We start from the raw sequence: 14,743 nt of genomic DNA on the forward strand, positions 1-14,743 counted from the left end.
AGGCACATAAAATCAGAAGGAAAGAGGTGGAATAAATTTGCAAGTAGATAATAAGTATGACCTGGTGCAAAAGGTGAAAGGGATCCTGCAAATGTAACTGTTCTGCAGAAGAAGGAACTTGACCAACTGTAGCTCTTTGTGCAAGTTGTGCAAACCCAAAGCATGGTTTCTAATGCCTATTCCACCCCTATAGCCAAGTCACCCTTGTTAAGAAATAGTTGCATTTGTTAAGAAACAGTTGGTGCAAAGGTCAATTTGACATAGTAATGTTATGAGTTGGGAGCGGGGTGCCAGACCCCTCTAATCCCTGGATCCAGCAAGTGTTGAAATTTAATCAAGCAAAGCTCGCTTCCGGGTGAGGTGAAGTGGGACTAGGGGGCTCAGGGCAAGACGGCAAATGGGTTGGGCCCCCTCCCTCAACAGACGTTACCACTTTACAGCCGGAGCCTGAGGCTTCTCATTGGGGGGAAGGGTTAGCAATGGATTATTGCCCATTGGCTTAACCCTGTCTTTTTCCCCTCCCCTTTCAGAGTGGTGGGGTTAGCAGGGGAGCTCGCATTTCGGCGCTGCCAAAGCCCTGCACCCAAAACTCCCTTTTGAGCTTTCTTTAGGGGTGCACAGCACCCTTGTGTTTCGCCCTAGCCCCTCTCAACAATTGAGCCTTCAAGGCTCGCTCTCCGCAGCCATTTGCGGCAACCTGTGACTATGACCTTCTCAGTCCATCCATCTTTCCAACTCAAGGTCCAAGAGCACCAACTCAAGTTCAGGTCGTGGCCATAGGGAATGAGGAGCACAGCACCTAAGGGACTCTGCCTCCAGCAGTGCTGCTCACTGCAGTCAAACCTAAAAATAGTTACAAACTGCTGGCATGCTAGTTGTCTGTCTGAGAAACTGCTAGATTTCTTTCTAGGCAGGTAGAGATTTACTTTAGGGGGGGGAGAGAGAAAAGCTCAGAATCTGGAATGCTTGCAGGCATGAGTCCTGGTACAACGTCACCACTATAAGACAGCAATCCGTACCATTCTGGATGAGTTACAGCTCTTAATACATTTAAAGGCAATTAAATAGTACAAACAGGGTCACCAGGCAGGGCGGGGGATAAAAGGAACATAGAGACAACCATCTGAGCCTTTGACAGGCAGCATCATTGCTAAGGATCCTTAATCACATAATTGCTGCTGCTAAGCAATCAGAGGAAGGAACCTGGGACTCTGGAGAGGAGCCTCCCACAGCAGCAGAAAAGGAACAGGGGAAGCTGGTGATATATGCTGCTAGCCCTGACATCAGGCAAAGGACAAAAGTCTGCTTCAGTACTGAGATATGTTTGTTAAAGCACTTTCCTCTGCTTCAACATTATTTCAATCACTCCCCAAGTACAGTATACAGTACTGCCTTTACAGTATAAAAGGCAATTGGGTGGCTACTCAGAATTACCTTGCTTGAAAGATCGAGGCTTTCTTCCTACTGAGAAAACATTTGTGAAACGCCTATGCCCCACCCCATTTGCCATGTCTGCTTGTCACCACGGGGCTGTTGCTTATTGATATACCATAGCCATTGCACAAAACAAAAAATATAAAATGAATCAGAAATACAACCATAAAGCCATCAAACATCTCACAGGTGCAGCAAGTTAAAATTCTTACTTAAACACATGGGTTGTAATTTTCTGTTTATCATGATTGGCAAAATGTTTTGTGAATGCTTAAGAGTATTTCTCCTTCTATCCCAGGCTGCACTGGGAGATCTAGGCAACTTTTGCTGGGGCTGGTCAAATGAACAATGCAGCATCCCAGGCCTTGTCAGAGGTCACTGCTAGGATATAGTTTCATTCCACCTTTAGAACAGGCATGTAGAGTTGTTGTATGTCACATGTCTGTTTACTTCCAGCACAGTCTGCTGGGAACTTCCCTTGTATATAGCTTTTGCCTGTGCCATTTGCTTGGACACAAAGGGAAGCAGACATGTTTTTTCCTTTGTCCTGATGCTGAATAAATGCTTGTAAATATGCTTACATATGCCTCTATCCGCTACTTCTGTTGCAAAGAGTTCTCTGAGGTCTCTGAGGCTTGGGTCACAGTTTTGATGCTGTTCCAAGAACCGGAGTTTGCCCGGCTGCCGGCCAGAGGGCTAGAGCCAGCTGGGGGCCCGCCAATCGCCCCCGTATCCCCAGACATATCCCAACAGTCACATGCTGTGGGGTCCTCTTGTAATTTTCCCTATCCTCACTTTATGGCTTCCACAATTCTGGTTATAGTATAAACCGTGCTGAGGAGCTCTGAGAAAAGGAGTGTGCTTTCGGATGGGATGGCCTTCCAGTGCCAATGCCCTCATCATCATTTTCTTCGCCATTCCCTCAGGGCACATACATAATGCACCCATGTAACAGGGGCAGGTCTCTCCTATCATCTACGATGTCCTTGCATTATAGGAGGGAATGTGGATGCAAGCAGGGCAGGCTGGTGGAGATGGAGGAGACAGTCAACAAGAGCAGGAGGCCAATCTGCTACCCATCCCAGCTTGCCGTCTGAGGCAAGAACTTCACCTTGCCTCATGGCTGGGGTGGCCGTGCTTGTAAGTATGGATGGACAAAGCAGAACAGCAATGCAATAAGGAAAATATGCATGGAAGAGAATTTATTAAGATGATGTTCTGCTGCAGGTCCAAGAAAATTTCAAAGGGAAGGGGGAAATTGAAGAGGCATCTCTATAGCAATGGCTATTTTGAAAGTGATGAGAGAGAGCTGGCCATTTATGGGAGAGGAAAGAATGTTATCAGAAATACATATAATGTCAAGGCAACTTCGCAGCCAACGCAGTAGAGAACGGAAGTCTCCTTTAGAGTTACTGCTTGCAGATGAAGGCGTACTTGTTGTTGCATTTTACATCATTCCACTTCTTAAAACCTGAAATTCAAAACAAAAATTATAATTCAAGAAATAAGGAAAGTTACTTCTTATTGCCTATTATTCCTTTCCCCAATGTGTAGAGGGAATAAAATGGATTCAGACTTTAATAATAGTGAGGGAGCCACCAGAAGGCCCTCAGAGCTGGACCTCTGTGCCCAGGTTGAACAATGGGGGTGGAGACACTCCTTCAGGCATACTGGGCTGAGTCCATTGAGGGCTTTCAAGATCAGCACCAACACTTTGAATTGTGCTCAGAAACGTAGTGGGAGCCAATGTAGGTCTTTCAGGACCAGTGTTATATGGTCTCTGCAGCCACTCCCAGTCACCAGTCTAGCTGCCGCATTCTGGATTAGTTGTAGTTCCTGGCACACCTTCAAAGGTAGCCCCACACAGAGCGCATTGCAGTAGTCCAAGCGGGAGATAACTAGAGCATGCACCACTCTGGCGAGATAGTCTGCAGGCAGGTAGGGTCTCAGCCTGCATACCAGATGGAGCTGGTAGGCAGCTGCCCTGAACACAGAATAGGCCTGTGCCTCCACAGACAGCTGTGAGTCTAAAATGAGTCCCAGGCTGCACATCTGGTCCTTCAGGTGCACAGTTACCCCATTCAGAACCAGAGAGTCCTCCACACCTGCCATCCCCCTGTCCCCCCAAAACAGTACTTCTGTCTTGTCAGGATTCAGCCTCGATCTGTTAGCTGTCATCCATCCTCCATCTGCCTCCAGACACTCAAAAAGTACCTTCACCGCCTTCACTGGTTCTGATTTGAAAGAGAGGTAGAGCTGGGTATCATCCGCATACTGATGAACACTCAGCCCAAACCCGCAGTTTCAGTCCCATGATTAGGCCTGAATCCCAATTGGAAGGGATCCAAATGGTCCGCATCCTCCAGGCGTGCTTGGAGTTGTTCAGCAACCACCTGCTCAGTCACTCTGCCCAAGAATGGAAGATTTGAGAGTGGGTGATAGTTGTCCAGATTGGCCATGTCCAAATATGTTTTTTAAAGACGCGGTTTAATAACTGCCTCTTTCAGCGGTTCCAGGAAAGCTTGCTCACAGAGGGAAGCATTCACTATCCCCCGGAGCCCATCACCCTGCCCTTCCTGGCTCCCTTTTATGAGCCAGGATGGGCAAGGATTGAGGAGACAGGTGGTCAGTTTCACTCATCCAAGCAGCCTGTCCACATCCTCAGAGGTAACAGATTGGAACTGATCCCATGCAGCTGGAATAGACAGGACTCTAGCACTCTCCTGCCCCAGCCCTGCTCCCATGATGGCGTCTACCTCTTTCCGAATCTGAGCGGCTTTGCCTGCAAAAAAGTTGCAAAATCATTGCAGGAGATCTTGGGGTCCTTACCAGGCCCCAATGGTGAAGGTTAAGATTGTGAACCACCTGAAAGAGTCTCCTGCTGCTGTTTTCTGCAGATGCAAAGAGGCAGTGAAGAAGGACCTCTTCACCATCGCTATTGCCACTTGGTAGGCTCAACGTTGAGCTCTAACCCGTTTCTGGTCCGATTTCCACCACTGGCGCTATTGCCACCTCAGTGATTGTTTCATCACCCTCAGCTCTGGGGAAAACCATGAGGCTGCCAGGCTCCATGCAGTTGGAGAAAGCGCTTTGGAGCCAGACAGTCGATAGCTCTGGTTAACTCCGCATTCCAGCGGACCACCGGGAAATCAGCTGAAAGGCCATCAACATGAGATAAAACATCCCCTACTACACTCTGGAAAGCATTTGAATCCATTAAGTGGGGGGGGTCCAAATCAGTCCCACCTCCCTGCAGAGGGAAAGGGTTGCGGCACCAGGAAGTGATCTGACCATGGCACTTCTTTTGTTTCGCTTTTACTTTTGTTTCGCTTTTACTTAGTGTCAGATCACCCACATCCATAGAGGTGAACTCCAGGTCTAAGGCATGTCCGCAACAATGAGTTGGGCGAAATTCATTCAGGAACATCCCCATGGAGGTCATGCTTTCCCACAAAGTCCCAAGCAGCGCCTTGTAAGGTCGTGTCAGCATGGATGTTAAATCCCCTAGGACAACCAAACTAGGTGTCTCCAGGAGAACATCCGCCGTGACCTGAAGCAGCTCAGGCAGGGAATCCTTGCTACAGCGGGGAGGTCAGTACACCAAAAGGAATCCTGTACTGCCCCTCTTGTCCAACTTCCAGAACACACGCTCAGAAAACTAGGTCTTCCCAATAGGACGCCTGGTGCAAGCTATTGACTTCCTAAAACTCACTGCAACCTCGCCTCCCCGCCCATATGAGCTGGGTTGCTGTGTATAAGAGAAACCTGGTAGACAAGCAGTGGCAAGGACAGGCCCATCTTCTTCATCCAGCCAAGTCTCTGTTACACATGCCAGGTCAAGTCCTCCATCCTGTCGTGGATCTCAGTGGTCTTGTGAATCATTGACCTGGCACTGCACAGCAGCACCTTCAGGTAATGTGGGTCTCCCTTGTTGATTCCAGTATCCTTGTGGTCAAGACCAGACCCAGAGGCAGGGATAGTCTTCAAACAACAACTAAACCTGCCTCCTCGTTAATGACATGGCCTGGTCTTAGCGTAACTCCTCCTCCTACCCGTGATCACTGAGATCAGGTGTCCAAGTGCACCCCAGCCATTCTGTTGACTGGGGCCCACTCCCAGACAGCCCTGACCCTCTCCCCTTCAGAACAGAATACAAACTATACAATGAACCAATAAAGCAGTAGAAAGCAACAACAACAACAACAACAACAACAACAACCAATTTATAATTATACTAAAGTTAAACTAATCCCCAGGCCCAACTAAACGTTTATTCCCCCCACCCAGAGAGAGCAAAAACAAAACAAAAAACCCAAATTTAAAACGCCACAGATTAAAAATTTAAAATTTAAAAGCATTTAAGAGCATTTTCAACATTTGCCCCAACCCCAGAGTTTGTTCCAGTGAGTCTGGACTTTTCAGGACTCACAGCAGGGCCAGAACTAACGAAACATATGAAGGTCACTCACTGATCACCTGGCTTCAAAGTCTTATATGTTATATTGTGCTTTTAATATTCTGTTGGGAGCCACACAGAGTTGCTGAGGAAACCCAGTCAGATGAGTGAGGTATAAATAATAATAATAATAATAATAATAATAATAATAATAATAATAATAATGCTGTTTGAGCCTAATCATTTTGTTAAGAAACATGATAGATTCTGCTTCATGGTATCATTGGAAGTGTCCCTAAAGAATCAATAAGTTGGTCAGATCTCCAGAGATATTGACTTGTGAACCTTAGTACAGAGAAGCACCAGGCTGAGTGTGTATCCACTCACTGGCAGAGGAAGAGGACTGAGAGGGGAGGGTGATCCGGGCAGGGTGCCATCGTGGCTTCCCCCCACCAGTGCTGGGCGCCGCAGCCCCGCAAGCGGCGCCCCCTGCCCCCAGGATGTCCACCAGCCCCTCCCCCACCTGCTCTCCGCCCCCCCTGGTGCCAGAGCATGAAGCTCTGCCACTGTATTCACTCAACTAATACCCAGAGTAAACCTTTCAAATGAATGGACCATCAATAGCAATGACTATCCAAAGTATATTGAGTTTGATCATTTTGATTTTTAAAGTCAGATACTACCCTTTGAAATACTTGAAACTGATGGAGTGATAGGCATGAAACCTTTTTTTGATCAGTCCCTACAAATTGCTTCCTTACCTGCGTCCTTTAGCAGATGCACACAATATTCTTCATTGTTGTAGTTGTCTGGGCGATGAGAATCCCAGCGTTTGTAATTGTAGATCTCGTCATCCAACCACCTCCAATGTCCTTTCTGCAGCAATGTGACAGAACAGATCATACATTCATTTGAAACGAGGAGGCCAATGCAAAGATCACGTGGAGAGTTGGCCAGTTATGAAGCTATTGCCAGTTATGATGGAGATACAGTTGTACCTTGGTTCTCTAATGGAATCCTTTCCAGAAGCCCGTTCGACTTCCGAAAACGTTCAAAAACCAAAGTGTGGCTTCCAATAGGCTGCAGGAGCTTCCTGCACTCAATCAGAAGCTACGGAAGTCACATCAGACGTTAGGGTTTCAAAGAACGTTTACAAACTGGAAAACTCACTTCCGGGTTTACGGTGTTTAGAAGCCAAAACATTTGAGTCACAAGGTGTTCGAGAACCAAGGTATGATTGTATTTGTAGGAAAAACACTGGGACCTAATTTGAATAGTAGAGTGCTTGGTATCTGGTGGGCGGGACTTGTGTGTTTTGCTCTGGAGACAAGTCCGGAGCCCCTCCCTTCAGTGTCTGTGTTCCATTAAGAATATCAGTTAAGAGGGACCAACTGCCTCTTCTCACTTCTTGCCTCAGACTAGCCTCATGTTGTTGTATTTAGTTTCTCTTATTTTGTTATTTTGTTACAGTTTTCTTTAGATAGATAATACTTTATTCGGCTATAAGCCCACAAGGTAAAACAAATCAATAAATAAAATAGCATTTTACATTCTAAAATATCAACTAAAATATTTCAACGCATAATCTCCTTCACATTACTTACAATTTCTAGATGTACTGTATTATGGCCTTGAAGATAAAGATGGTGCATAGAGTTTACTAGATTTTTAATAGTCATGCAGCATTCCATGAAGTCTTTTATATGAAAGAACTGAAATCAGGAATTTGGCAACCTGTAACGTTCTATAAGAGTCAATGTCCTGGAGTAGATAAGCTAGATGTAATTCAGGTGGTTTAGCAACAATTTCCAGAATGATTGAACTCAGAATCCTTGATCAGGGAACAATGTATAAAGGGCAATTAAACAAGATATGATAAAGGGATTCTATTGGTTTGTTGTCACATGTGCATAAAACAGAAGTTTTACCGTTAGAAAATCTATTGCTCAGCACATTTGAGGGGAACACATTAAATCTGGCTCTAACAAATGCGAATCTATGCGACGCTACCGATAAGGTAGACAGATATCGAGGTATCTGGGACATAGATTTACAGTTTTCTTTATTATTCAAAGCTTAGTTTACATTTACGTGAGCCACTTATTTTCCTCAAAGAACAAAAAACTCTGCTGGAGAATGGTGGAACATCCTAAACTTGGGTGAGTGAGGGGATATTATTCCCAGTTTGCCAGGAGGATTGAATATGTTAATCATCTCCTCACTTCCACTTCTAATAGGATTCTATTAGAAAATTGTGGAAAAGTCACATATTGGAGTAATCTGGGGAGATGATTTGGGTAAGGATGGAATGGTGATGCTAAGAAGCCGTTACTCAGTGACAATGGCCTGAAATAGAGAAAGTAAAGGCAACTCACCTCAGTGGGATCATGCAGCCCAATCCAAACCTGACTTGCGTTTTTCTGGTTTGCAGAGATGTAATTGGCCACCGCATCTGACTCTTTCTCATTGAGGATGGAGGCAAGATGGGTCCCACAGCCATAGCTCAGGCACTCATTCTGAGAATAGCCAAGCAAGTAAATAAGCTCCACCACTATTACTAACACACACACACACACACACACACACACACACAGTCTCTTTCCCACAAAGCTTTCCCAGAGGGGTTCACAACTTGTCAAATAAGTAATAACAATTATTTAAAAATCATAAAACACCAGTGGTGGAGAGTTGGAAGTTTTTCAAATGGGAACTAAAGCAGCTGAGGAAGGGAGAGAGAAAAAGGGGTGAAGAAAATGCTGTGAGTGAAGCCAGGCCCCTTTCTCCATCCTCTGGACCTGCTGGGAAACTAAAGAAACCTGCTGGACCTGCTGCACATGAGTGCAATTAAAGGTGCTTCAAGCACTCAATCTTGGTGCAAGAAAAGCACCTTGAATATGGTTTTTAAACGCTTTAAAGAAAACCACCTTGAAGCTCATACACAAAAACTAGGATGAATGCAGGAAGAATGCTCATAGTCATGATTTGGCTGCACTCTTTTCAGAAGTGGGTGGCACTGTGGTTAAACCAGCCTAGGACTTGCCGATCAGAAGGTCGGCGGTTCAAATCCCCGCAACGGGGTGAGCTCCCATTGCTTGGTCCCTGCTCCTGCCAACCTAGCAGTTCGAAAGCCCATCAAAGTGCAAGTAGATAAATAGGGACCGCTCCAGCGGGAAGGTAAACGGCATTTCCGTGCGCTGCTCTGGTTCGCCAGAAGCGCTTAGTCATGCTGGCCACATGACCCGGAGGCTGTCTGCAGACAAACACGCAACCCCAGAGTCGCGCAACCCCAGAGTCGGTCACGACTGGACCTAATGGTCAGGGGTCCCTTTACCTTTATGCAGGCATGCAGAATGTTGACCTGTGTTTTAATCTGGTTTTGTAGCTTATCCTTGAATTTACCTATTATCTTAATGTTTGAAATAGTTGTTCTTAACTGTATATAGCTGGGTGATGTCAGGTTTTCAACACCATGATGTATCACCATCCAAACATCACAATCTGGCAATACACCATGATGTTGAAACAACAATCTGTATTGGCCCCAGCCCTCAAGGCATGGGGTGAAACGGCCACAGCTCTCATTGCAAGAGATGAGGCACTTTCATCCCAACACCCTGCAGAGCTGAGGATGACACAGCTTGTTTGCGGTTCTTGGCTTGGGGGTGGGAAGGCTCCACTCCCCCCCCCCACTTGAGTGAGCCCTGAGGTCCCTCCTGCTCACATGCAAGCTGGAGGGACAAAGGGGCAGAGATAGCTTGTATCTTTTCACTTGGGAAATGGTACCTTCTTGCCAGGCCATCTCTCCTGACTGTTAATTAAGCTTTCTTGGCTCCTGTGGAAACAGGTTACTTGAACACAATGGGTGAGCAACTCTCTTCTGATTATACCAAGATGCTGGCCAGGTATTGTCTCCCAACAGCTCACACTGATAGCCCTCCTCACAAAAATGTCATCTGAAACCCATGACAGCACCTGATGTTACAGCTTGGTTGGTGAGAAACAGCTTCTTACCTCAGCTTCAGACCAAGTTTTCTGAGAGTCAAAATATGCATAGCAGCTGCCCTGGGCTTTCAGCCAATTCCTGGGACAGGATCTGGCCTTTACTGTATGGAGAGAGGAGTAAAAGAAGAAAAAGATGGGGGAGGGAGACAAAAGCTGTTAGAATGCAATTTTCAATGTGGAATCCTACTTCACCTACAAATTTGCACAGATAATTTTAAGATTAATGAATGCAGACCTAATTTAAACATTCCTGCTTCCATTGGTGACTGGTACTCCATGGCACTGATAGGAAATTGGGACAGAAAGCAGGGAGGCAAACAGTAAGTGGATCCAGAGTCAATGACAGGCAGCACCACTCCCTGACTGGTTGTAAATATGAATCTGAAGAGTGGTTCAGGGCAGACGGAGGTTGGTAGGGCAGTTCCCTATTCACCCGAATGGACCTGATTCCATTGCCTGGTTATTTATTCCAACAGCCTTGGGTGGATTACCATCACCTGGAAATCTGACAAGTAGTTTTGTTTTTATAAACGCTTAACCCCAATTAAAATTTCTGGGGAATTCCCAGATAATTGTTAAAACACTCACCTCCTGGGAAAGAATAGGAGACCAGGAAACCAAAAAGGCAAAGGTAGGTGACAACCCCCATCTTCTGGTTGACCTTCAGTGGAAGGAAATGTGCAGCAAATTAAAAACTTATCCTTATTTATTGGCATTGTCAATGTGGTGATAGCAGGAAGAAGTAAATCAGTATTTTCTGTTCTTAAAATCATAAATGGGAAGATTAGAGAAAGAAGAGAGAACCCAAAACTTAAAGTTGGCGATTGTTGAAGTATCATGGAGTCAAATAAGCTTAGTGTGCAGATGCACCTAACGCTGACCATGTTCCATCTTCTGCTTGACCTTTTATGGAAGGTCAAAACCTATCCCCACTGATTGCCATTTCATCCATGTGGTGATGGCAGTAAGAAATAAAATAGTATTTTATACTCTTAACATCACAATTCTCCTTCATGTGAATTTCTAAAAAATGAGAAGAGAAGGAAAAGAATGGAGAAAAACGAGAAAGTTAGGGAAAGAAGGGAGAACCTAAAGAGTTTGCCATTGTTGAGGAATCACAGATCCTGGATTCTGGACCAGTGGAGGCTGGTGTCCATTGGGACTGGTAGGATTTGTAGGGCAGAAGGCAGTAAAACCAATGGTAAGTGGAGGCAGAGTCAATGACAGGCAGAGCCAAGCAATTCTGGTTTTGTTCTCTTTCCCCTCCAGGGACAACAGGTAGTAGAAGGAAGGGACAGCCTGTGCCACCCAGATGTAAGAAAGAACACACAACACTGGGACTTTCTGAGGGCAGGTAGAGCTTTGTGGGGCTGTGCCCCATTCCTCCTAACATACCAGCCTCCACTGTTTCTAGACCAGGGATGCTAACTTGAATAAAATATTGAGGCAAGTAAGCCCCTCTCCCATAACTGATCACAAGATGCAGCACACAGACACCATTTGAATGGCAGGGCCCATCAACTGGGGGAGAGCTGACCCCTTCAAATATTTTATGGGGAGTGAAGGGGCCTCAGCTCCTAGCAGTTGGCTCCGATGTTCTAGACTAAAGCAGTATTAACATTTATCGAAAGCCTTTTAGTTGTTAATCTGTTGCTCTTGTCCTTCTTTTGTTTTATGGGAAGAACAATACAGTGGTACCTCGGGTTAAGTACTTAATTCGTTCCGGAGGTCTGTTCTTAACCTGAAACCGTTCTTAACCTGAAGACCACTTTAGCTAATGGGGCCTCCTACTGCCGCTGCACCGCCAGAGCACGATTTCTGTTCTCATCCTAAAGCTCTTAACCTGAAGCACGATTTCTGGGTTAGCAGAGTCTGTAACCTGAAGCGTATGTAATTTGAAGCGTATGTAACCTGAGGTACCACTGTAATAACACTCAGGTTGGTGGGCTGCCTTAAGAAAGTTAAGAAGGAGTGGAGTTGCTTCTATGTCAGGCTGCTGTCAGTGGTTCCCAGCTAGTTGCCTCTTGGATAATGGCGTTGTCCTGAATGAATCTCTACCTCCTTCTCTCCCACTTCCTCATTCATCATCTTCTTCTCTACAGGTGCCACTAAGTGTCCTCTGTCCTTCGAGCTCTTTGTTCTCCCACTTTTAAGGCCTGCCTGGGTCTGGGATATGGTGGATCTGGACTGCTGTCTAATGACAACGTGTCAGCCAGCTTCTGCTCTGGCTTTGCCTGCTCCTCTTCTCCCATTATTTTCCAACTTTTCCCCTCTGGCTCGGAGCTCTGATCTCCCACAAACCACTATTGGAAATCTATATTGTCTCCCTCCTCCTCCTCCTCCTCCTCCTCCTCCTCCTCCTCCTCCCTGGAAGGGACAGGATGGGAAGGTGGTCTCCACCCCTCCTCCTCCTTTGCCCAGTCCCTGACACTCTATTCTGGAAGAGAAGATCTTTGTTGGCAGAAGGGAACAGGGAGCTCAGGGAGCAAAAGGTAATTCCCTGGTGGTAGCCCCAGAAACAGGCAAAGGAAGGACAGAGATTGCTTTGGATCTACTTGATCCAGTCTTATTGATTCATGCAAGAGGCCCCAGGAGTGGAACACCATCAGACCTGACTGGAAATGGTGTAACTAATTCTCCCCCTCCATTGGAGTCAATGAAGGGCAACAAAGAAAACCCCCACAAAACCTTATGCCCTGAGCAGTGCCAGGATTCATGGTGGCAGGTCACCTGCCATGTCCCACCTCACAAACACACTGAAGACTGTGCTGGAAAGCAGTTGAAAAAGACGGAGACAATTGGAAATTGCAGAGTTTGGAGAAAATGAAAGATAAAGTGCGAGACTGGTTACATTACGCTCAGATTAAAGAAGTTTTCAAAAATGACAAAAAGGTAGGGTTCCAGGTGGAGAAATCGAAGTTGGAAACAGAATTGTTAGAACCAAAAACTAAGGTATTATCAAGAATGTATAACTTGCTGCTGAAATGGAATACACAAGACGAAATGGTTAAATCGGTTATGATAAAGTGGGCTCAGGATATTGGGCATAATATTATGTTTGAGGATTGGGAAAGGTTGTGGACCACTGGGCTGAACTTCACTGCATGTAATGCTTTGAAGGAAAATGTAATGAAAATGATATATAGATGGTACATGACCCCAGTTAAACTTGCCAAAATATACCATTTGTCTGACAATAAATGTTGGAAATGTAAAGAACACGAAGGAACATTCTTTCACCTCTGGTGGACCTGTCCTAGAGTGAAGGCCTTCTGGGAAATGATATATAATGAGTTGAAAAAGGTATTTAAGTATACCTTCACTAAGAAACCAGAGGCCTTCCTTCTGGGCATTGTCGGCCAGAAGGTGTTAAAGAAGGACAGAACATTTTTTATGTATGCAACAACGGCAGCAAGGATACTCATCGCTAAGAGCTGGAAAACTCAAGATCTACCCACACTGGAAGAGTGGCAGATGCAGCTGATGGACTATATGCAACTGGCCGAGATGACTGGCAGAATCCGAGACCTGGGAGAAGAGAGGGTTGAAGAAGACTGGAAGAAATTCAAGATTTATTTACAAAAGTATTGTAATTTGGTTGAATGCTAAGAAGGATGCTAGATCATAAATAATTGCCTACCATTGAATTAGATTTGAACTTGATGATAAGTGAGATTGAGGGAAATATAAAATTTTTGAAGATTAGATTAAATTAACGGAACAAGATTCAAGAATATAAATAAGATGATAAATTGCTGGAAAAAAATTTATAATGATGTAAGTGGGAGTGGGAGACGCGAGGGAGTCCAAAGAAGTTCTGACAAATGTGTTATGATCCATGCTATATTGTTTACTATTTTTGCATTTTGTATCCAAAAAATCTCAATAAATATTTATAAAAAAAAAAAATAAAAAAAAAGGAAAGCAGTTGAGAGAAATCAGTCGAGCTCTGCTGGCATAAGAATAGAGATAGTTCATTAAGTGTAGAGTGCAGTACAGATGGCAGCCCCCAAATAAAGTGCAAATCAGCAGCTGTATTGTAAGGAAATCTTCTTGAAGGAAATGCACAGGAGCTTTGCCCTTGTTGCATCAAGCACAGTGAATTTTCCTATCCCACCGATTCCCTTCCCCTGCAGTGTTTCCTTAGAAATCTCGTCACACGAAAGGACTGACTACAGTTGACTGGGCTCCTGGATGAATTTGAGGAAATTTTCATGGGACAAATCACCATCAGTTTTAGCATCTAAGGAAGGCGGGTAGTATCCCGTTTCTTCAAAGGCTGTGCTTCCTTAAAATCTGGTTTCAGTTCCTCAAAGTGTGAACCAGCAGCCACATTGTCAGAACAGACATGGTGGGCAGTGCCATTCGACAGCCACGGAATGTGTAGAACGATGCAATACAGTCCTACCTTGGTTTCCAAATCCAATCCATTCTGGGAGTCCGTTCGACTCCCAGAACAGTTCGAAAACAAAGGCACAGCTTCCAATTGGCTGCAGGAGCATGCTCCAGCCAATTGGAAGCCGCTGGACATTCGGCTTCTGAAAATCAGTCGAAAACCAGAACAATCACGTCCGTTTTTCGATCATTCAGGAGCCTAAAAGTTCGAGTTCAAATGCGTTCAGCTTCCGAGGTTCCACTGTACTAGGATACAGCATGCATAAAAATACCTATATACATGAAAATAGCATTAGAAATGCATTACAGAAAGGAGAAATGATTCCAGAAATGTGTACATTGGAAGAAGTTCACTGGTGTCCTGGTTTTTAAAAAAGAAAATCGCCAGTTGATGTGAAAGACTGGAAGAGACCAAAATAGTCAGATTCGCTCATCCCGACCTGCAACTTACCCAAGCTCCGTCCTGTTGAGGATATGGATGCTGCTTCCTACAGTGGCAGGTCTGTGTCTCAGGCT

The 14,743-nt window shown here is 45.2% G+C and overlaps 3 protein-coding genes across 3 annotated transcripts in view; 1 reads left to right on the top strand and 2 right to left on the bottom strand.

The window, feature by feature from the left end:
- Positions 1–14,743, bottom strand: part of LOC307201264 (angiogenin-3-like) — a 346,417-nt gene that overhangs the window by 300,752 nt on the left and 30,922 nt on the right. The window lies entirely within an intron of this gene.
- LOC307201274 (C-type lectin BpLec-like) lies at positions 2,620–14,741 on the bottom strand. Its single transcript, XM_079950336.1, has 6 exons — positions 14,679–14,741; positions 10,421–10,493; positions 9,842–9,933; positions 8,206–8,346; positions 6,592–6,706; positions 2,620–2,905 (listed from the first exon to the last, which is right to left on the bottom strand). Exons 2-6 carry the CDS (start codon positions 10,479–10,481, stop codon positions 2,844–2,846), a joined length of 471 nt encoding a protein of 156 aa, XP_079806462.1. The 5' UTR covers positions 10,482–10,493; positions 14,679–14,741; the 3' UTR covers positions 2,620–2,843.
- LOC307201271 (C-type lectin BfL-2-like) overlaps positions 7,207–14,743 on the top strand; it is a 70,699-nt gene continuing 63,162 nt past the window's right edge. The window contains exons 1-2 of the mRNA XM_079950332.1: positions 7,207–7,299; positions 7,887–7,989. The gene's annotated coding sequence lies outside the window, so the exon portion shown is untranslated. The remainder of the gene's footprint in view (positions 7,300–7,886; positions 7,990–14,743) is intronic.

The sequence above is a fragment of the Podarcis cretensis genome (genome assembly GCF_951804945.1).
Source record: "Podarcis cretensis genome assembly, chromosome: 13".
Taxonomy (NCBI): domain Eukaryota; kingdom Metazoa; phylum Chordata; class Lepidosauria; order Squamata; family Lacertidae; genus Podarcis; species Podarcis cretensis.

Coding starts and splice junctions, on each gene's coding strand:
- LOC307201274 (XM_079950336.1), bottom strand. CDS start 10,481: ATGGGGGTTGTCACCTACCTTTGCCTTTTTGGTTTCCTGGTCTCCTAT. Junction 8,347..9,841: donor AAACTTGGTCTGAAGCTGAG/GTAAGAAGCTGT, acceptor GGCTATTCTCAG/AATGAGTGCCTGAGCTATGG. Junction 2,906..6,591: donor GCATCTGCTAAAGGACGCAG/GTAAGGAAGCAA, acceptor TTTGAATTTCAG/GTTTTAAGAAGTGGAATGAT.